The sequence below is a fragment of the Malania oleifera genome, chromosome 4 (genome assembly GCF_029873635.1).
Source record: "Malania oleifera isolate guangnan ecotype guangnan chromosome 4, ASM2987363v1, whole genome shotgun sequence".
Taxonomy (NCBI): Eukaryota; Viridiplantae; Streptophyta; class Magnoliopsida; order Santalales; family Ximeniaceae; genus Malania; species Malania oleifera.
In genome coordinates this window covers 6823876-6848139 of record NC_080420.1, presented here as the reverse complement: position 1 = coordinate 6848139, position 24264 = coordinate 6823876, and the positions used below count along the sequence as shown (strand labels likewise).

Here is a 24264-nt window from a genome sequence, read left to right as displayed (position 1 = left end):
CATTTTGAAGAAAACCCTAATATTCTCCTACTCTTATCCTCACATACATTTGTTGGAGAATTTCTTTAGGTTATACAAGAGGGAGCCTTGAGCATATATCAATTTAATATATACTTGCTTGAGAGGCTTCTCCTTCTATTTTATAAAGGTCAATCATTTTAGAAAAGAAAATCATTTTTCAAACTCTCAAGTTTTACTTGAAAAATATTTTGAGAGAAAACCCATACTCTACATGAGCTTCATTTCAAAATCATATGAGAATGCATATTAGATTTTAATGTTGTACATCTCTGCTTGTATTTCAGAAGCATATTTTATGTACAAAATGATTTTATTATAACGGTTGGGTTCAGCCCGTTAATTGAACTGGGGAGTCTCAGCCCTGTAAATGAGATCGATTCTGTTCAGCCCGTTAATTGAACTGGGAAGTCTTAGCCCCACAAGTGAGACTAGTTTGGCTCAGCCTAGTAATTGAGCTGGGGTTTTCCTCGCCCCGTAAGGAGAGGATGTAAAAGGCTTTTGCTTCGCCCGGTTAAGTGAGCAGGTATAGTGGAATCCTTGGGGGTAAGCTCCAGGTTGGGATGTAGGCTGGTTTGGCCGAATCTCAATAACAAATCTAGTGTCGCTCTTTCTATTTTATTTAAATTCCTATACTTTAATTTCAGCATGTGTATGAATGTTTATTTAATGTCGAAATTATTCTCATGCACACATTTGATTTAAATAAGATACTGCACATGTGTATGTTTGCTTTTATTGTTAAACTCGCTTTACATACACGTATACATGTTGAATGGGATATGATACTGTAATGAATCGGCGAATTGTTTAAATTAGCCAAAAAGTTTTTAAAACCCAATTCACCCCCCCTCTTGGGATCACACCAATTCCAACATATTCTCATCATTTTCTGTGCACATTTCATCATCTCGTGATAACATATATCATATTTCATGTATTTTTCACATTTTCCCAAAATGCTCATATCAATAATTTGTACAAACTCATTTCTCATGCAAATAATTTCCATTCACATATAAATACCACATTTCATTATTTTCCACTAATCACATCAATCATTCTCATTTCAATATTTTCTCAGAAAATACCCATCATTATATTTCACATTTTTCAACACATATCATGTGCCACACAGTTTTCATTTAATATTCATAATATATTAATTTCAGACTCCAAAACATCACAAATTAATATTACTCAAATGCCACACAATTTATCTGATATTAATATCATAATAGTTTTTAGGCAAAATACAATATGCTCATTTTCATATATTAATTCAAACGGTAATTTTAAAAATACTGCTATAATTTATTCTACTTATCTGGCTTATTGAGAGTCTCATTAGGACCCAAATCCTACGCCTTTGGCGCCTGAAATTTAACTCCTGCAATTTACATTTTTCTAAGATTAATTAATTCATTTTTTCAAAATACTACCCATCTAACCTTTCCTAGACTACATATACCTCAAATTAACATTTAAACTAACATTTAACACCCCATTTAATTTTCTGAATTTTTCCTGCGGGTCCTAAAATTACACCCGTGGCGCTCACCCAGACCCTAAATTTCGAAAATTCTACTTTAACTCCAGATGCTCAACATTTTAGCATTTCTAAATTAATCTTAATTAATTAAAAATAAACCCTTTAATAACCCGCGTACCCCAAATTTGGGGTTTTACCCACAACGACCCCACAAGAATTCCGTCTTGCTAGACTTGTAGAGAATCATCCATAGATTCTCGTGGTGGTGTCTGTTCACTAATCAGTCTTATAATTTGCAAGAAATTAAAGAGAAAAGGGAAAATTAGCTTACCTCAGGAGATACGTCTACGCCGCTCCTACCACCGATCCGCTCCGGTAGAAATGACGACAACGGAGAATGGAACTCCGCGGTATCTTCTAATTTTCGATCGGGCGAAAATCCATCACGCAACTAAGAAGAGAGGGAGAGAGAACGAAAGGAAAAGAAAAGAAATTCAGAGAGAGAGAGAGAGAGAGAGAGAGAGAGAGAGAGAGACGCGTACTCAGAATTCACTTAAAGCTTCTCTGAAGCTTCAGGTGAATGTATATAATAATAATAATAATAATAATAATAATAATAATAATAATAATAATAATAATAATAATAATAAGATTTAATTAATATTAATAATAATATATTTTATGAATAAAAATAAAAAATAAATTTTAATTATTATTATTTTTTAAATTTTAATTAATTATTTATTTATTTAATTAAATTTCTTTTTTTTTTTTTTGGAATCACTCCACTAATCTTCTATATCTTTTTTTGGGGTTATTACATTCTCCCATCCTTATAAAAATTTCGTCCTTGAAATTTGTTATTCGTCTGCTTCCCATTTTTAGAGAAAATATTTCCAATTTATTAACTACCCTCACTTATGACGGAAGAATACCATGGTTATAATGAGAGTTTTGGGAGATTACAACTTTTCCAAAATTCTCTCAAAACTATTCATATTTCAAAATTAAAAACCCTATCTATCCTACGTTACACTATACAAATAAAAATATACAATATTATTCCGTTCACTTGACTGACTCAACTCTAAGCTCCACTGAATAAGTGTGGATATCTTTGGCGCATCTGATCCTCTAATTCCCAGGAAGCCTCCTCAACGACATAATTGCGCCAAAAACTTTCACCAATAGAATCTTCTTCGTGCATAACTTCTGTTCCTTCTAGTCAAGAATCTGCACTGGCACTTCCTCATAAGCTAAAGTATCTCCCAACTCCAGTGCTTCATAGCTGATCACATGAGAGGGGTCGGGGATGTATTTTCTCAACATAGAAACGTGGACTACGTCATGGATCCTGGATAGGACCGGTGGTAATGCCAAACGATAGGCAACTGGACCTACTCTTTCAAGAATCTTGAATGGTCCAATATACCGAGGGCTCAGCTTACCCTTCCTCCCAAATCTCATAACCCCTTTCATTGGTGCCACCTTCAGGAACACGTGATCTCCTGTGTCAAACTCCAATTCTCGTCGGCGAGTATTTGCATAACTCTTCTGCCAGTTCTGTGTTGTTCTGATCCTGTCCCTAATGAGTCTGAATTTATCCTTAGTCTACTGTATTAGTTCTGGCTGCAATATCTGTCTCTCCCCGATCTTATCCTAGTACAACGGGGATCGGAACCTCTTGCCATATATCGCCTCATACGGTGCCATCCCAATGTTGGCCTGGTAGCTGTTGTTATACTCAAACTCGACCAGTGGCAAATATTGCATCCAACGACCTCCAAAGTCCAGCACACATGCTCGCAGCATATCCTCTAGCATCTGTATTGTCCTCTCTGTCTGCCCATCTGTCAGAGGATGAAAAGTTGTGCTGAACGACAACTGAGAACCCATGGCCCCTTGCAAACTCTTCCAAAAACGAGATGTGAACCGTGGGTCTCTATCTGAAACTATGGACACTGGGACACCATGAAGTCTAACTATCTCCTGATTGTATCGTGTATTCCACTGTGGGACACTTTTAGCTAGGTAATTAAAGAATGATAGTACCTGATCCGGTTCCTCGCTGAAGAGTTCTCCATTGCACATGGTCTGGACAAAGTGTTTGCAATCAGGAGTAAGAGCTGTCTAGAAATAATTAACTAACATCCATGATTCAAACCCGCAATGTGGACAAGTACTTAGCAGATCCTTGAATTTCTCCCAGCAAGCCCGAAAGTCTCGTCACCATTCTGTATAAACTGAATAATCTGTTACTGTAAAAATTGAGTTCTCTATAAGGGACAAAACATATGCAAAAATTCATGCTTTATAGTAGCCCAATTAGTGATAGAGTGAGGTCTCAAGGAATTAAACCACATCTGCGCTTTATCCTTCAAAGAGGCAAGAAATAAATGCAGTCTAGTAAATTCATCAGTTTTAGCATGAGGGAAAAAAATATTGCAAGTCAATTCGAACTTTGACAGGTGCCGATAAGGGCACTCAAATTTTGTCCTGTAGAACTGAGGTAGCAATGACGTCCTCTTGCACTGTATCATGAAATCAAGTTCTTCATTAGGTAAAACAGTGGAAGATGGTGTAGTGGTGTATTGAAGCTGCAAAAAGTCCATAAGTGTGCGTGGTGCAAGTGCAGTCATATTTCTTTGTTTATTTTTTTTCAAAACTTCTTTTTTTTTTTTTGTTTTTTTTTTTTGTTTTGTTTTTCATGAGACTAATTAAAATGACGGGAAAAACGCTAATTTGAGACTAAGACCAACATTTCTCGGCAATGGTGCCAAAAACATGACTCACTCGAAAAATAAGCAGCTCGAAAGTTATCTCAAGTATAGGAGTTTTATCGTGTAATATTCAGCCCAAAGGTTAGATTGTCTCCTCATGGAATGCGGTTTAATCTCAAATTTTACGTTTTTCCAATCGAAAATAAAAGGTTACTAAACTCAGTTCAGATTCGGGGTTTTCAGGATTGTTTGAGATTTCTTTTGAAAAATAAAACAAACACGTAAATTAAACCCTAATCCTAGCATGCACTGAATTTAATAACAAGAACAGAAAACCTATGTCCAATTAGGCAAACATCAAAACACGCGTTAAACTTTGGGATAGAAAAGATGGTAGCTTTAACACGTAATTAAAACACGCAATAATGAAACTCCCACAAACGCAGATGCGAACAATAAAAACCGAACCTTTAACAAAATCAAGAACCCGGATCAAGGTCAAAAATTAAACGCAACAAGAGTAAGATCAATCCTAAACTAAACCGAACTTCAACAAACACAATTTAATTGTTAAAGAGAACTACTAATTTAACTTCTAAAAACACAATTTTTTTTCTTTTTATATTTTATTTTATTTTTTAGAACCATACCGAACCTTACTAAACTAATTAAATAACTCGAAGCATTAATTAAAATTTAATGCTAAAGTTAATTTAGAGAAAGTAAATAAATAAATAAATTTCAATAATAATAAAAATCCTAAACAATATTCAAAGTCTAAAATTCCAAATAAACCTAAAAAACTAAACTTTATCAATATTTAATTAACTAACAATAATAAAAAAAGAAAAGATGAGAGAGAGAGAGAGAGAGAGGGAAAGGGGTGCGCTTGGTAGCTTTTGCAGGAGCAGCTACGGTGGATGGTATTCGTGTGGTGTGGCTCATGCGTGGTTGGTGTTGCAGCAGATGAAGATGGAGCAGCTCCTCTGGTGGCTGGAAGGGTTGCAACAGCTATAGCAGGTTGGCGGCCGGAGCTGTGCCGCAGTCTAGAGGAAGGATGGCTCGGCACTCAGCACACCAGCAAGTTGTCTCGGTGGTTGGAGGGTGGCTGGCAGCCGGCTGTGTTGTGGCTTTTGCTGGCAGCAGAGGACTTCGGCAGTGATGTAGCTGTTCATGGGCAGCAAGAAGGGAAGCAGGGAAGGGAAAAAGAGAGATAGAAGATAAGAGGATAGGGGAGAGGAAGAGGAGAGGAAATGGAGAAGAATACAGGGAGGAGAAGGAGGCTTCGCGAGCAGCAGGGAAGGATCAGAGGGAGGCTGAAGTTGCAGCAGATAGAGAGAGAGTTGGAGGAAGAGGGAGAGAAAGGGCGGGGAAAGAAGAAGAATAAGGAAAAGGAGAGTTAGGGGAGACAAGCAGAGATTAGAGGGAGAGTTGGGAGAGTTTGAGAGAAAAGGTAAAAAAGGAAGAAGGGGTGACGGGTTTAGCTGGGAAGAGAAAAATATATAGGAGATGGAAAGGAAAACCCTACGCAGCAACTATGCCCGGATAAAAGAACCCGACCCGGCTGCATGGCCGGGTCACATCAAGTTTTTTTTGTATTTTTTTTTCTTTTCCATTTTTTTGTTTCTTGGCGAATGAAGGTGATTTTGACCCTTCTGGAGACTGTTTCTCTCAAAGTTCAAAGCATGGAAGTTGTAGATAATCTTCTCATCTTTCTCCAAAATTTCAAATCGTCTCGATTGGAGCTCGGATGTAAAAGTTATGTACGAATTACAAACTAATACCGGTTTTAGCTCTCGAAAATTTTCCTATGATAAAAAAACGCGAAAAATTCATCCGGAGCTGCTTTGTGGGTAGCTGCTGACTCTTTTGTAGGTCTCCGACGTAAGGTAGAGTATGCTTGGGATCGATTGGTGAATTTTGGGGATGAAACTCTTATAAGGAGGGGAAATTGTAGGGACCCGAATCCGAAAAATAAATAAAGAAAAGAGAAGGAAATTTAAAAAGGATAAAACAGTAGAGCTTGTCAACAAGGCTCCTTTTCTCGTCGACGAAGTCTCTTCTGTGGCTTGGCGACGAGACGCAGGGATCCGTCGATGAGAAGATACCGAGGGATTTTCAGAAATTCTGAAATCTCAAGCTCATTAACGAGGTCACTCTCTCTGAGATGAACGCCCTTCTTCAGCTCGTCGACGAGAACTCCAACTCGTCGATGAGGCTAGCTGGGTCAACCTAGTTATAAATAGAATATTCATTGAATTATTGCTAAGTTATCTCAATTCTCTCTCTCTCTCTCTCTCTCTCTCTCTCTCTCTCTCTCTCTCTCTAAGATTTCGTGTCTTTTGTTGCCGGAATCAATGATCTGACGTCTCTACGTGGATTAGGAGGAGAATCTCTATAGTTATAGCGGATCATATCTTCGTTCTAAGGATTTTCGGGTTTTTCCCTAAAATTGAGGTAATGATCTGATTTCGTTTTTCGTTCGGTAGATATGTAGTAGTTGGGATTGTAGTGAAGTATTGTTTTTTGATTTTTAGGTTTCAAGGATCTTATGTCATTGTTTTAAAAAAGATAAAACAGCAGAGCTCGTCGATGAGACTCCTTTTCTTGTCAACGAAGTTTCTTCTGTGGCTTGGTGACGAGATGCAGGGACCCGTCGATTAGAAGATACCGAGGAATTTTCATAGATTCTGAAATCTCAGACCCATTGATGAGGTCACTCTCTCAGTGACGAACAACCTTCTTCAGCTCGTTGACGAGAACTCCAACTTGTTGACGAGGCTGGCTGAGTCAACCTAGTTATAAATAGAATATTCATTGCTTCATTGCTAAGTTATCCCAATTCTCTCTCTCTCTCTAGAACATGAACCAACCCTCTCTCTCTCTCTCTCTCTCTCTCTCTCTCTCTAAGATTTCGTGTCATTTGTTGCATGAATCAATGATTCGACGTCGCTACGTGGATTAGGAGGAGAATCTCTACAGTTATAGCAGATCAGATTTTCGATCTGAGGATTTTCGGGTTTTTCCCTAAAATCGAGGTAAGGATCTGATTTCATTTTTGGTTTGGTAGATATGTAGTAGTTCAGATTATAGTGAGGTATTGTTCTTCAGTTTTAGGTTTCGGGGATCCCGTGTCGTTGTTTTGGATCGATTCGTTCATGTTTCGGTTTCGGGATAAAGGTAAGGGGATTCGTTTACATCAATATTTTTAGAAAACGAAACCACTAGATATGTAACTTATGTTTATATGAATGATATGACTGCTTATTTGCAAAATTTCACCAGGTAGATATGCCGGTTCTGCAGTTTTACGGTTTTGGTAAAAATGAGGTTTTGGCATATGATCTCCAAATTTATTAAAATTACCTTATTTGCATTAAAACTAAAGTAGGAGATACTTGAAACTCTTGATTGTAGCAGAAATAATATTTTGCGAACCAATTTATAGGAAATGTATATTTTGACCAAATAGGTGTGGCATATGATATGAAATGGTACTATAAGAGAATATACTAATTTAGTTAAGTACGTATATGAAATATGGGGACTGAGTCCCAAATGACTTTCAGGAATGCATGAATGAGATTGTGAAAATACTGGAATTGCACAGGTTAATATGTTTTATGGTAAATTGTATATATGATAATTGGGACTGCAGCTTGTCACTTAGAGCATAAGAAGCTTAATGTTATATGAAACCTTAAAAAGCTGAAGCACGGTACCGTTGCTAGAACAGATAGATACAGTGCAATCACATTGGGTATCTAGTAGTCGGCTTGGTATGAAGGGTCACTGGTTAAAAGGGATCAGGGTGGTGATGGCCAAGTCGAGCTACAGTATGTTATGATGCCTGACAATGCCTGCATGAACAGGGCTCGATCAGTGCATAATTATCGCACAACCCTGGCCATGGGAAGTTACTGGCATATTTATGATAGTTTCAAAGCTGAACGGCGTTCTAAATATGCATATACATGATTTAAAAGTTTTAATGGGCAAAGTCATAGGTTTGAATATCGGGTGGAGGGACTGTGTAGTGTATGAACCTGTACCCTACCCTAACCTCGGGAACTCTCGCTTGTTATAATGCTGAGTTATCTATTGTAGGAATTATATACATATCTCCTGTATTAGATTACTGAGAATGTTGTGAATGTTAACTGCTACTAATAGTTTAAACATATGTTGTCACACACTGATGTAATATCTTCCTTCTTACTAAGAAGTGTCTCATCCCAATCTAACAACCTTTGTTTTAAGAGTTACAGGAAATCGGTCCTAGTCTTCTAGAGAGACTGTGGAGTGTAGAGTCTTGTTAGTTAACGTAAGTTTCTATATGAGTTATGGGTTGTTAGCTTGGTTGGCTTTTTGGGAATGTAATACAGTTTATGTTTTGCGTACGGATGAACGTATGTAAGGAACAGTTAGATACTCTGGTACGTCTATTAGAATCCATATAAATGTTTATATTTTTCCGCAATATATGAAAGTACAGATCAGTATGATATACCCGTATGTTCCCTGTTTAGGGCGGGTACTTGATGTATGTTATCTGATTGTACAAGTTATGTATGTATAGTAGCACTCTGGGGCCATATAAAGGGCCGGGGCATTACATGTGTCTAATTTGATTATCAAAACAACCTTTAACAGAGAGTTTTGATCTTTCACAGTCAAATCCTTAAGTGTCTCACTTGTGTTCTTCTCTTTATATGGGGAAAAGAAATAACGTGAAACTGTTTCTGATTTGACTTGGGGACCATAGTCCTATTAGGTTTTCCTTATATAGTACGTTATTTTAGAAGCTCATCAGTGCTAAATTAACTTAGTATTGAATTTCTACACATTGCAAATCCCATACCCAATAGATGTTAAAATAACCGAGTAACATAATTGCTTTTAAATATGTGAGTCCACAATAGGAAATTAAAATTTCCGAACATTTATTAACTACCTAATGCAACCCTCTTCCTTTATCCAAATTTGGGACTGATTGTGTGAAAAAAATGAGGATATTAAGCTCATCACAAGCAGCTTTAACAAGGTGATATTAAATACACTATATATTTTTTTGAATTATAATATTATCTATCATATGATATTATTGTAAGAGCATGAAGCATGTCTGCTTATGTCCCAATACATAAATTAATTGTATAGACCCAACTTATGGGATATGATTGGTTTTGTTTCATAAAAGGTGTCTTATAATTTTGACTCATTCTCGTACGATCAAGATCTCCATGTTACATTTTGATATCGACATAAGCGAGTTTTTCCACATAATTTCTGATACCTTTGTCAAAGTGGTCCATAAATTTTTTTAGGATTCATATATATTGCAATACTCCCAAGATGACTCTAATATTAAATATAATGGTCTTGACTCAACTTTGTAAAAAAATATTGTTTGATTCAACTCATCATGATTGAGGTTTGTTAGTTGTCTATCTGAATGAGTTTCATAAAATTAAAATATAAATCCTTTCTATTATATGCTCGATTTAAAATATATATATCCGATTTCGATTATATGTTGGATGTATGATCACAACATATATCAAGTGAGCCCTAGTATTTGACCTTCACTTACTGCAATATCATTACTAGACCAAATCACTCATGTTATTTTTTAATTAAGAAGTAGAATAGAATATAATAAAATAAAATTTTTAAAAATAAAAAAATTCAAATGCTAAAAATTCACAATTCCTATCCACTCTAATTTCCAACACACCAAACATGTATAACCAGTGGAAAGAGAAAAACAATTCCTTCGGCCTAATGACTTGTAGGGGTGAGCATAATTCAGGGAAAATCGAATTAATCGGCTAAAATTGGCCGGTTCTATTCGGGTAAAAAACCTGGTTCGGTTGGTTCGGTTGAGATTTTACAAAAATTCGATTAATCGGTTTCGGTTGGGTTAACAGTAAAAAATAATTCGTTTAACCGATTAACATTACATTTTAAATATAAATTATAAATATAAATTTTATTTGTTAGGGAATAGGGCTCGGGCAGTCGGGCTTGTGCCTTGGGGGAAAAAGAGCGGAGGGGTCTCGCACTCTCGTCTCTCACAGCTCACTTCATTCTCAGACCGAAACCCCAACCAGTCGCTGCGTTTGTGTTCCATACTTCCATTCTTCTTGCTCCGGCGGCCACCAGCTCGCCGTGCAAACCCGGTAACTCTTCCTTTCCTCCTCTTCTTCTTCTTCTTCTTCTTCCACTTTTGTTATTATATATATCTGCGTTTTTGGGTTCGCATTTATCGACATTTTTGCTGCTCTATTTTTAATTTCTGGTTGAAATCTTCACACTGCTTCGTAATTTTTCGTTCTTGGCTGAAATTTTCATATTTGATGTTTGACTTTCCTTCATATTGCGGTTGGGAAGGAGGCATGATCCTTTGAGTTAACATTTTGGTATTTCCTGATGTTGGAGACGACAAAGTTTTGACGTTTACAAAGTGGAATGGAGATGGATGCGTTGAATTTAACTTCTTAAGTTCATTACTAAGCTGTTGAACTGTTTGTATCAAGGTCAAATTTGTTTACTGATATAGGGCTGTTCAAGCACCCAATTGAAATTCAATTACTCTATGATTGGGTGTATATGAGTTTCAGGCATTAAAATTGAATTTGTGTGGATTTGGACAAAATGTAGAATAAAATTGTATTGACTTTCTTTCAAATTTACTAAATTCAGTTTCAAAATATTTAATGGATGCTTCTAAACACCACCTTAGAGCCATGAAAATTAGGTGAAATCTAGAGAAAATTTATCCTGGTTCTTGGTTAGTTTTATTAGAATGCATTATTTAGTGCTTGGAAATTTTAAATCTTGAAAGTTCAATGAGAACATATTCCATTGAAACATTATCAAGTGTCTTCTTGGAAAAATGCTGTATTGTAATTTTATTTTATTTTAGCTACAAAAAGTGATGCAAATTTATTCATTAAAATGCTATTCACAACAAATGCTTCGATTAAATTTCAGTGGGATGATCAATGCGTGCTTATTGCATTCATTTTTAATAATTGAAACCCAGATCCACATTTTTTTTGAGCTTTCTGCATATGATTGCCACTTGCTAAGTTATGTATATAAATGCAATAGGTAAGCATATTGTTTTATTTTAGTTTTTTCCTTCAATAAACAAAGCCATGCGTGTTTCTTTAGGTCAATTGACTGTTGATGACATAGTAAGCATGTAAAAGTTTTTAAGGTATGAATGCTTTATGTTGTGGATAGGGTACCATTCTTCGTTTTATTGCCTGTGTAGGTCTTGCAAACTTCAATTGTTTGGATCAAGCATTTTGTTTGAGGAAATGAAAGTAAAACAAGAAGCAATTAAGCTGGATTTGGTTAAAAAAAAATTTATAATTGTATTCTGTTTCTTGCAATTAATTTCAAATAATTTCGGTTAAAATCGGTTAACTGAATTACCCGAATTGGCAATTCGGTCGGGTTGGTTCGGTGTCATCCATCAGTTCAGTCGGTTCGGTTAACATCACTATTTAACCGAATTTTTTGGATAATTCGGTTAATTACCCGAATTTGGCCGAATTGACCGTTTGCTCACCCCTAGTGACTGGTGAGGGCCCAACATGCGGCAAGTAAAACATTTCAAACATGACATTCCATTTGTTTCGCTTCCACACAGTGCACACACCATCATTTTCATTTCCCTTGCTCTCTCTCCCAAACCCTAGCAAAACCTTTCCCGCTCCCGTTCCTGTTCCTGTTCCAGTTCCAATTCCACCCAACCCAATGTCTTGGACTTGCTCAAAATGCACCTTCAACAATCCCCCATTGCAGAAATCATCGTGCCAGATCTGCCGGTCTCCCTCTACCCCCCCACCTTCATCTCCCTTCTCCTCTTCTTCATATCCCTCCGCTCCGAAATGGTCTTGTAGGGCTTGCACTTTTTTGAACCCATATCGCAATGCCAACTGCGAAATCTGCGACACGAGTGCCTCGACCTCCTCTCTATTGAGCTTCGAAGAGTTGGATTGCGTGGGGCCCGATGAGGATTTGGACTCTTCGGTTGGGTCTGTTTTCTTGCCTTTGTAGCGTTGCAAGAGGAAGGATCCGGATGTGGCTGAGTCTTCTGTCGAATTTGGTGGGTCGTCCAAGAAGGCGGTGGCCGTAATGGGTCAGTACGATTTATTGTGTTCTTTTTTCAATCGGGCGTTTGGTTTGTGGGTTTTGATGTGTTTGTTTTTTGTTCTTCTGTTGTCTTGTTTTCTACAAATGCAACTTCCTCTTTTTGTTTCATTTTCGTTCCTTTTTCTCCCATTGGCTACCTTCATGATATCTCTAAGTTAGTTTCTTTAATTGAGTTCATAATTTTGCGTCATTAGTGGATTTTGATGGGTTTTGTTAGAAATACTGAACAAATATAATTGTATTTCTTATTCATAAGACTATACATGGGTGCCTATTTATATAGGAGGCACAGAGTGTTGTACAAGTATAGTACAAGTGTAGTACAAGTGCAGTACAAGTGCAGTACAAGTGTGTAGTACAAGTATAGTACAAGTGTGTAGTACAAATAAACAAAATAGGGAATGTACAAGTAAATATGGAATATACATTAACAACCCCCCTCAAAACTCAAGATGGGTGGGAGACCAGCTTGAGGTTGTCAACCAAAGTACGATGACGTCCCTTAGGGTGTGACTTGGTAAAGATATTTGCAAACGGATCTTTAGAAGAAACTGAGAAGAGCTTGAGAGCACCATGGACAAGATGATAATGGATAAAATGACAATTAATCTCGATGTGTTTAGTCTGTTCATGGAAGACATCATTGTGAGTAATGCGAATGACACTTTGATTGTTACAATAAAGAGGAGTAGTAGAGGATGTGGACGCGCCTAAGTCCTTGAGAAGCCGTTGTAGCCAAAGGAGCTTAGATGTGGTATTAGCAAGGGCACGATATTTTGCTTCAGTACTGGAGCGGGCCACAGGGGTTTGTTTCTTACTTCGCCAAGAAATTAGAGAAGTGCCAAGAAGAAAACAATAACCAGTGGTGGACCTGCGATTAGTGGGATCTCCAACCCAATTAGCATCAGAGAATGTACGAGAACAAGCGAAGACTGAGCAGAGTAGAAAAGGCCATGGAAGAGAGTGCTCTTTAGATATCGAAGAATGTGCAGAACATCAGCATAGTGTGTCGATTGTGGAGCGGACAGATACTGGCACACCTGGTGAACAGCATAGGAGATGCTGGACGAGTGACAATGAGATAAACTAGGCTACCAACCAAGTGTCTGTAAAGGGAGGGATTAGACAAGGGTTTCCCCCATGAGGGAGTCAGATGTGCATTAAGTTCAACTGGAGTGTCAACAGTTTGACTATCAGTGAGTCCAGCTTGAGACAAGAGTTCAGATGCATACTTGGCCTGAGAAATGTAAAGACCATCTGTTGAATGAGTGATTTCAAGACCTAAGAAGTAGCTGAGATGACCAAGATCTTTCATCTCAAACTGCTGACTGAGAAAATCCTTGAGTTCTTGAATGTCAAGGAGGTCATCACCAGTTATGATCATATCATCCACATATAGGAGAAGCAAAATGATGCCTTTGTCAGTGCGACGAAGAAATAAGGCAGAATCATAAGAACTAGCAGTGTAACCCAAGCGAATGATGGTGGAGCTACACTTGGCAAACCAAGCTCATGGGGCTTGTTTAAGACCATAAAGTGCACGTCGAAGGTGACAAACCTTGTTTGGTTCAACAGAGAGACCAGGTGGAGGTTGCATATAAACTTCTTCTTTTAACTCTCCATTAAGGAAGACATTTTTGACATCCATCTGAAAAAGGTTCCACTTACTAACAACAGCAACAGTTAAGAGAGCACGAACAGATGCGATACGAGCAACTGGAGCAAAGGTCTCCTCATAATCAATCCCGTACTCCTGTGTAAAACCTTTTGCAACAAGACAAGCCTTATAGCGCTCAATGGACCCATCAGATTGGCAGTTATTTCTATTTCCTATCACTTGCATTCCACAAGGCTGCTGGAGCATTTGGTGGCATCAGAATTTGGAGCCATCCTCGCATTTTGGTGCCTTTCCCTCCTGCTAGTGATTACACCATACTGGCTGGGGACTGGTTCAAAAGAAATCACAATGTGGGTGTTTGTATATATGTTCGCAGATATATGACAAGACAAATTATGACATCAAACCAAAATCACAATGTGGGTTTACTTCTGTTTTATAGGATTTGAAAGCAATCTTGGACAGTGGTCACAATCTTCCCTTCCCTGATGGACTTCTCATCAATGGTCGTGGGTGGAATGGATACACATTCACTGTCATTCCAAGTGCCTATTATGACAACAATGCCACAGAAAGAAAGAAACAGATATGAAGTTTTAGATTGTTTTTGTGTTTATGAAAAAAAAAAAAAAAATCTCTTGGCAGGTAGGACTTATAGGTTCAGGATATCAAACGTGGGGGCTTACGACTTCTATTAACTTCAGAATCCAGGGTCACTAGATGAAACTGGTGGAGGTAGAGGGATCCCGCACGCTCCAAAACACATATTCTGCCCTTGACAGCCATCTTGGCCAGACCTACTCAGTCTTGGTCACAACCGATCAGCCTGCACAGGATTACTATGTTGTGGTTTCTTCCTCCCGCTTTACGTCTCCGGTGTTGACAACAACAGCCATTCTTCACTACAGTAACTCAGCCAAGGGAGTTTGGGGTCCTCCCCCTAGTGGCCCAACCACCCAGGTTGATTGGTCCCTCAACCAGGCCAGATCTATTCGGTAATTCACCACCTTTTCCTTTCCCTCCTTTTCCATACTACTTCTGTTCTTCAGGTCTGTAATATTATTTAGTTACCAGTTCTCCATTTCCTACACATACTACTACTTGTGTGACAAGTATAACTAAGCCTTATGTACACCAACACCAAGTTTTTTTCATTGAAACTAGCTCCCATTTTTGTAAATCCAATATTTTCTCTTTGTTCGTGTTAAAGCTTGATATACATTGTTGGCCCACAACCTAACAGCTTAAGCTTTTAGGTAAAGTGGTAATCTAACATGGTATGAGAGCTAGTTACCAGGAGGTCCTGGGTTCTAGTCTTGTTGTCCGCATTTGTTATATGGCATTTTAAGAAAATTATTATATTCCTTGTAATGAGTATTATATTTCGTGTGTGTATCTCTCCATACATGTGCTGTTGGGCTGAACGTGTGGGGTAGTGTTAAAGCTTGATATAAATTGTTGGCCCACAACCTAATAGCTTAAGCTTTTAGGTAAAGTGGTATCTGACAGTTTGTTGTTTTTGCTCTCTCAATTCAGATGGAATTTGACAGCGAGTGGTCCACGGCCTAATCCCCAAGGCTCCTTTCACTATGGATTGATCAAAACCTCTCGTATGATCATGCTGGAAAACTCTGCACCCATTATAAATGGCAAGCAGAGATATGCTGTGAACAGCGTCTCATTTGTTCCTGCAGACACCCCTCTGAAACTTGCAGACTATTTCAAGATCCCCGGAGTTTTCAGCCTTGGAAGCATTCCCAGCAACCACCTGGGGAGTTGCATACCTCCTGACCTCGGTCATGGCTGCTGATTTCCAAGCTTTTGTTGAGATTGTGTTCCAAAACTGGGAGAACACTGTGCGGTCCTGGCACATTGATGGCTATTCCTTCTTTGTTGTTGGGTAAATATTAAGCTTCTTATTGTATGTATATATGTGCTTGGCAGTTTTACTGCATTACTGTTTCAAGTGTCTTTGTTTCTGAATCTGCAGTTCTAGTGCATGACTGTCTAAGGTTGTGTTTGGGAGCACGATTTCAAGTCTTGGATTTGGATTTGTGTGTACTCGAATGAAGCTCAGTATAATAATCTTGTATTTCAGTTTGTCCCTCCAAGGTTCAAACACTAGGCTCCCAAACATGGAACAAGTATTTTTGTTTCTGAATATCTCTTAAACTCAATGACTACTTGAGCAGCATGGATGGTGGGCAATGGTCGGCTTCCAGTAGATCACGCTACAATTTGAGAGACCGTTGCCCGGTGCACCGTTCAAGTATTGATGTTTCTTTTTTGAGGAAAGGAAACTCATTTTCTTATGAATGAATGATGTTATGGGTAGTCACTATACATCGAAAGGGGAAGGGAAAGGAGAATTTTGATCATGGTTGATATGTTTGAGTGGCTGCAGGTATATCCCAAATCATGGACTGCGATATACATTGCTCTGGACAATATGGGAATGTGGAACATAAGGTCTGAAAATTGGGACAGGCAGTACTTGGGTCAGCAATTCTATCTTATGGTTTACTCTCCAACAAATTCATGGAGGGATGAGTCTTCAATCCCAAAGAGAGCTCTGCTGTGCGGTAGGGCATCGGGTCATCACACTCGACCTCTTTGAACAACTCCAGCTAGCTTGCTAGTAGGACTTCGATTTTGTCATGAGGGGATGACTTAAATTTGTTATTAAGAAGTTAGTGGAAGAGCTCAAATAATTGAGCATTGAGCTTGTGTAGTTTCCTTCAAATGTTGAGGGTTCTTGTCTCCTTATTTCTCTTTTCTTGAGATAGCAAACATCATGTTTTCAGTTAAATTATGATCAAATAATTTACATGGAGAACTTCTTGTTCTTGCTTCTTTGACAATGTTTTCTTTAAGTTTTTCTATTGGGTAAGGAGGAACTTTGCTGCAAAGTAGGAGTGGGCTAGAGGTATGACAATGCCATTGGGTTCCCAAAATGAGTTTCTATTCTAAATTTTCAAAACACTTTTGCAGCACTGAAAATATCGTCTTTTTCAGGCACGGCCTAATTGTGGAAAATCAAACAAATGTTTTTCTTTTTCGGCTACTCTTGCAGCTTAGGCTGTGCCTCCCGAATACACCGAAAAAAAAAAAAGCAAAAAAAAAGGTTGTGTTGGGCTTGTTTCACGACCCAAAAACATGCATTCCCAATTACATTGATTTTTTGGCCATTTTACTCTTATTGTGGAAGGATAAAATTAGTCTGTCTTTTAGAGCTCTTAAATAAGACAGAGCTAAAGAAATTATAAAACATGGATGACAGTCAAAATTTTAATCATATTGAGGAGATTATCTTTAATTTTTATTTACCATATGATCCTAAGGAAGCCTCTCTTTATTTTAGTTTTTGTAGGTAAAACAAAATTTTTAAGTAATGAATAAATTAGTAAAAACAGAACTAGAAATTGAAATTGAAAGATTAATTTTACTTTCTAGTTTTAATTTCTGAGAAATTAAAATTGAAAATAAATAGATGAATGGGTTACTAAATACTAAATACCTTATTTTTACTAAATACTAAATACCCTTTTTGATAACTTAGAAATAATTTTTTCATTGACTCAAATTTAATGTGTCGGCTAGAGCCCCCATTGAATTTGGGAGCCTTAATTAATTGAAAGAGGAGCTTTTTCCTTAAAAATAATTATCCAAAAATTGTCTATAATTAAAGAAATTTGGCATAATAACACACAATTCAAAGTTTAAGCAGAAAACGTTACCCGTTGACCGCTGCTAGTCCCGGCGTTGCAGAACTTGAGTTAGCGGAAAGAATGCATGTCCCGGCGTTACAATTCCGGCCGCCCTACCAGTACGTGCTTCTTTTTCTACGGCTCTTCAATTTTATATGTTTAGAATGGAGTTTATATAAACTGAACTTGAGTTAGCGGAAAGAATGCATGGTATCGGACAAGGGCGACCACATGGTTTTTGTGTTGAAGGCCAAATTGTTTATTTATGAAATAACATAAACGAGAGCATATGGAACGATTGTTCTTTGCTCAGCCTTCGGCAATGGCAAACATTGAGAATGAATTTGATCCTCTCTCTGTCTCTCTCGCTCTCTCGCTCTGAGAATCTGAATTTGTGCGTTGTGGAATACAGTTGGAATGGACACTTACCAAGCAGGTGAAATTTGATTTGGATTCCCCACTTAGTGTTTGATGCAATGTCCCAAAGAATGGGTTCATCCCGTTTTCGGGTTTTTCATGCTTGTTAGTTAGTCCACTCAGTTCATGTTTCTAGACTTTCGTGCCATCCATTTAGTTCACTCAGTACCCCGCTTAGTGTTTGATAAATGACCCAAAGAATGACTTTCCTAAAGAGCTTCATTTTTCTATACTCTCGTGCCTTTCGTTTAGTTCACTCAGTACCCCACTTAGTGTTTGATAAAATGTCCCAAAGAATGACCATTTAAAGAGCTCCATTTTTCTATACTTTCTTGCCTTTCGTTTAGTTCATTTTTCAATTTGAATTTTCATTCCATTCCTTTATTATGCACATTCCATTTGATAAAATGTCTCAAAGAATGCCTTTCCTAAAGGGCTCTATTTTTCTATACCATTGTGCCTTTCATTTCGTTCACTCAGTCCCCCACTAAGTGTTTGATAAAATGTCCCAAAGAGAATGACTTTCTGTCACAAGTATTACAAAGGAGCTCCCACAACAAAGACCTGCAAATTATGATAAGCTCCATTCAGTCATGAAAGTTCTTGTGTTCACTTGTGGTGGGCTTCTTGGGCATGACTATGTCAGCTTGAATATTAGATTTTTGGCAGCACTTTATATGAGTGCTTATCAATAAGTGCTCCTAAAGAAGTGTTTAGGAGTGGTCTTTAAAAAATATATATTTTGAGTGGACTTCTTTAGTTGCAAGAGTGTTGCTGATACTACAACAGGTGACACTCGTAATTTTGGCCAATAGTATTCCACTTTGGCAAGCTAGGAATTGAATAGAAAATTACAATCAACAATCTTTAATAATTTATAACTGATATTTTAATAACATATATAATTTAGTTTTACAGATAACATTTTTTAAATAGGAAGAACTACAAATTATATTAGTAATTTTTAATATCATTTATATATTTTGTAATCTATTTATTTTGATTAATATATTATTAAAATATGTAAATTATTTTCATAAAAATTATTTGTATAAATTTTTTTGATAGCAAAAGAAGATGACTTTATTAGATTCAGAAGAAACTACAAGAAGGAGAACTAGAAATCCTCCACAACAAAAGAAAGAAAAAGAGGAAATAAAAAATATAACAAAACTCAACAATTAGGCTAACAAAGCCAACCAATCCCATTGGATATTAGAAAACCTCCCTCTTTCAAAACAACTCCAGGATCACACCAAAATAATTAATCTTCTACCATAACAAAAATACTTTTAGCTTTTCCCCACAAGCATATGAGTAATTCGTTCAATCCATAAACCCCACAGAAATGCAAAAACTGCATGTCCACAAGGCATGAGTATCCTTCCTTTTACCAAAACCTGAAAAAAAGAAGTGGCTAACAGATCCTCCACTAACACTGGGCAAACCCAGTTTTCTCCCAAAATACCAAAAAAACATATTCCAAGAAAATGAGCAGTGCAGAAACAAATGAGATGCTGTCTCAGAACTATCAAGACAAAGAAAACATATATTGGAAAAAGTGCCTTTGAAGGTCTCCTATTGTGCAGCAAATTGTTGGTGTACTCTTTTAAGAAAAGCCAACCAAATAAAAGCCCTGATATTTGAGGGAACTTTGGCCTTCCAAATACTTTTATGGAGTGGGAAGGAGATATTAGCATTAATAAAGTAGTCACAAAAAGATTTACAAGAATGAACCACCGAAGAGTCTAAAGATCAAGAACACCTATCCAACCCAAAAGAAGGACAGCAAGTCCGAGAAAGACAACTCCTTGACCTCTCTATCATTAAGAAATCTACAGAAATGGAAGTCTTAGGAAAACGAATGACGAATGACCTTCATAAATCCAAAAGAAGGAAAGAACCTCATTATGACCTAAACTCAAATGATAAAGACAAGGAAAAGAAAAAAAAAAAAAAAAGCAACATTATCCTCCCACTTCCCCAAAAGGAATACAAACCATTACCTAGGACAAGCTTAGTGTGAGGGACAAAGAGTGGGTGGACTTGAGAAATATACCTCCACGGGCTTTCGGAAAAATGTCTAGTTCCTAAATTAGCATCCTAGTCATTCACATGCAAGCCAAATTTACTTTTAATGACTTTATGCTAGAGAGAGGACTCCTCTTAAGGAAATTTCCATAACCATTTAGCCAAAAGAGTAGTGTTTTTAAACACCAACTAACCAAAAAATTAACTATGCAATTTGCCTACTTAGTATTATCTTTTTTGTCTAATAGGTAGGCGTTAGTATTACTATTCCCCCCCCCCCCCCCCTTTTTATTGTGAAATAGAGTATTTGTTTAACTATTATTAAAGCTTAAGCTTTTAGGTAAAGTGGTAATCTAATATAGTATCAGAGCTCGTTACTAGGAGGTCTTGGGTTCTAGTCTTGCTGCGCGCATTTATTGTGTGGTATTGAAAAAAAAAATTGTATTCCCTGTAATGGGTGTTATTATCGTGTTTTTATCTCTCCATGTGTTATTAGGCTGCACGTGCAAGGGAGTGTTAAAAATTAAGCTTTTAGGTAAAGTGGTAATCTAACAAATATATAAAAAATCCAAGGAGACTAGTAGAAGTTCTGACTGTTTCTCATAGACAAGATCATGTTTGCCTAGGCCGCCTTGTTTGTAAAGATCATACATGTATATTACAGCAAGTTCAAGAAAGATAAACAAATATGATACTTATAAATTTTTAAGAACAATTTTTTTTTTATTTGCTGATTGTGTATTATTCTTTCAAGAATCACCTGCTTGACAATAGTGTTGTTTATTGCTCGATGACAAGCATTGTTGTATAATTGCCTAGGCCATGCCTTGCCTGTAAAGATCATGCAAGACTATTGCATCAATTTCAAAAAGATAAACAAATAGGATACTTTTTTAAATTTCTCAATTTTTCGGCTGGTTTAGCCGGAGTAATTCCTTCTCCGATCATGCACAATTTCATGCTTTATGACCTCGACATAACTGAGCTTGTTTGGTAGCCCCATAAGTGTTGTATCCATTCCATTTCTTTGCTCTATATCGATAGAATTGCACTACCTACACAACATGCCCAAGAATATTCGATGGTTCCTTTTCAAGCTATGTTCGCTACCTTTCAACTATCTGTAAAAATTCCACCAACTCGAGGCTTTCCTGCCCTCTAGAATTCTCAGCGAAAATATTCCCCCTAAGTACAACAATTTCTCTATGATGATCATGTTGTAAATAAGGATCAGATATAGGATGCACAACAAAATAAAAACGCGACAAGCAAATTAAACTCAACCAGTAAATAAGAAACAACAAGCACAACAATAAGATTGACGTGGTTCGGCAAAGCCTACATCCATGGAAGCAGTGACACAAGAATTTTATTAAGGAAATATCAAAGTACACAATACACTTAAAAAATGATCACACTTTCTGTCAATATATGCCCAAAATGACATATATAACAGTTCCTCGGAGGTTTCCCTCCAATTACTCAACCACTCCCACGTTCAAATTCAAAATTCAAAAAGTCTGCTCACAGCCTAGAAGCACTCATCGATGAGAACAGGGCACTCGTCGACGAGGCACTGAAGACCACTCGTTGACTAGTCTGGCCATTTGTCGACGACTCCATTTTTCTGCTCTTGGTATCTCAGAGACCCTGAGTTTTCTTTGCTCTTGGGATCTACTCGTCGACGAGCATAGGACACTCGTCGACGAGTCCCTACTGTGCAGTCCCCTTCCTTCCTTTGTTTATGAAACTCCAAGTATAAGAGCCACACCTTAAACAACAATCTCCACCTTGGCGATTATACGCCCCTTAGGAGAATCCTGAAAAAATGTTTAACTGCTTCGCCTTGAATTTGAAAACGTTTGGTTGGGTATGTCTCCCTTTTATCACTTGGAGACATGGAGTAAGTCCAAGCAATGCTTGAACTTCTTAGAAGTAACCGATTTCGTCAACATATCCGCTGCATTTTAAGAAGTGTGAACCTTCTCCAATATAAGTTCACCTGAAGTAATCAACTCTCGAACCCTGTGGAACCTCACATCAATATGTTTAGTTCTAGCATGGTATACTTGATTCTTTGCCAAGTAAATGATACTCTGACTGTCACAATGCAACACCACTCCATCTTGCTGTAATCCCAGCTCTTTGACCAAACTAGTAAGCCATAAGACTTCTTTTGCGGTTTCGGCAATTGCCATTTATTCTGCCTCTGTTGTGGACAACGCTACCAGAGATTGAACCATGGATCTCCAACATATTGGTCCTCCTACAAGGGTAAAGACATAATCCGTTGTAGACCTTCTGTCATCCATATCTCTTGCATAGTCAGCATCAACAAACCTTAGAACTAAAGGACAACCCTGTTGCTTGCCAAACGTAATGCCATATCCTGATGTACCCTGTAAGTATCTAAATATCCATTTAATGGCTTCCTAATGCTGTCTTCCTGGATTAGATGAGAAACTTACTCACCACACTCATAGCATGTGCCAAATCTGGCCTCGTACACACCATGACATACATTAAACTCCCCACAGTGCTAGCATAGGGGGCTCTTGACATGTCCCGGATATCCTCATCCGTACTTGGGCAATCTGTAGTAGACAACTTAAAATGACTCGCTAGAGGTGTACACACTGGTTTTGCATCAGCCATGCTAAACCTTTCCAATACCTTATGCACATAACCGTCCTGAGATAGCCATAACCTTCCTACAGTTCTGTCCCGATGAATCTCCATCCTAAGTATTTTCTTGACTGAACCAAGATCCTTTATGTCAAATTCCTTATGCAACAGTTCCTTTAACTGATTTACCTCAGTTAAATATTTTGTAGCCATCAACATGTCATCGACGTACAATAACAAGAAAATAAGAGAACCATCATCAAGTTTTTTCACATATACGCAACAGTCATACTCACACCTTTTGTAGCCAATGTTGATCATGTAAGAATCAAATCTTTTATACCATTGCCTTAGAGACTGTTTCAACCCGCAGAAAGATTTCTTCAACTTACAAACTAAGTTTTCTTTCTCTAGTTCATTGAATCCCTCCGGATATACCATGTTAATTTGTTTTTCCAAGTCACCGTAAAGAAATGCCGTCTTTAGATCCATTTGTTGCAAATGAAAATCATAATGAGCTACCAACCCCAACACAATCCTAATAGAAGTATGTCGGACCACCGGTGAAAAGATTTCATCATAGTCTATCCCCTTCTTCTATGAGTATTCTTTTGCCACCAACCTTGCTTTGAATTTCTCTCATTCCTTTTCTAAAATTGCTTTCTTCTTCCTATATACCCATTTACAGCTTATCGTTCTCTTCTCATCTAGAAGCTCCACCAAATCCCAAGTTTGATTTTTATGTAGTGATTCCATCTCTTCAATCATTACTCCCATCCACCTACCTTTCTCCTTACCGTGCACAACCTCTTGAAATGTAGTTGGATCATTGCAACTGGTAAGAAAAGCATAAGATACTAACTCTTCAAACCCATACCTTAGCGGAGGCCTGATAGTGCATCTGGATCTCCATATAGGAAGATCGTCAACTTACTGGTTTCCCGATCTAGAGCTCCTTGCAACCATAGGACCATGATCATTTCCATTGCCCTGAGCTTCCAACTCCACTTGCACAACATGTTCATCACTGCCCCAGCTTTTTGGTTTTTGTTTTTGTTCATAACACTCTTGAGTACGCTTCAACATAGCCTTCTCTGATACAAATTTTTTGTAAATAAGATTGGATATAGGATGCACTGCGGAATAAAAATGCAACAAGCAAATTAAACTCAACCAGTAAATAAGAAACAACAAGCACAATAACAAGATTTACGTGGTTTGGTAAAACCTACATCTATGGAAGCAATGACACAAGAATTTCACTAAGGAAATATCATAGTACACAATACACTTCACAAATGATCACACTCTCTGTCAATGTATGCCTAGAATGACATATGTAATAGTGTCTCGGAGGTTTCCCTCCAATTACCCAACCACCCCAACGTTCAAATTCAAAATTCAAAAAATCTGCTCGTAGGCTAGAAGCACTCGTCGACGAGAACAGGGCACTCGTCGATGAGGCAC

The 24264-nt window shown here is 37.6% G+C and overlaps 2 protein-coding genes across 10 annotated transcripts in view; both read left to right on the top strand.

Moving 5' to 3' along the window:
• LOC131152774 (uncharacterized) overlaps positions 1 to 24264 on the top strand; it is a 75286-nt gene that overhangs the window by 32731 nt on the left and 18291 nt on the right. For 6 of the 9 annotated variants that reach the window (XM_058104631.1, XM_058104625.1, XM_058104629.1 and 3 more), the window contains exon 1: positions 17715 to 17843. In XM_058104631.1, coding sequence (XP_057960614.1) covers positions 17810 to 17843 — 34 coding nt within the window. In that variant the 5' untranslated portion in view covers positions 17715 to 17809. Of the gene's footprint in view, positions 1 to 10233; positions 10413 to 15553; positions 15918 to 17633; positions 17844 to 24264 lie in introns of those variants that run through there. The other 3 variants (XM_058104630.1, XM_058104628.1, XM_058104624.1) reach the window with 2 other exon arrangements.
• Positions 14738 to 15827, top strand: LOC131153660 (L-ascorbate oxidase homolog). Its single transcript, XM_058106111.1, has 2 exons — positions 14738 to 15012; positions 15554 to 15827. Exons 1-2 carry the CDS (start codon positions 14738 to 14740, stop codon positions 15825 to 15827), a joined length of 549 nt encoding a protein of 182 aa, XP_057962094.1.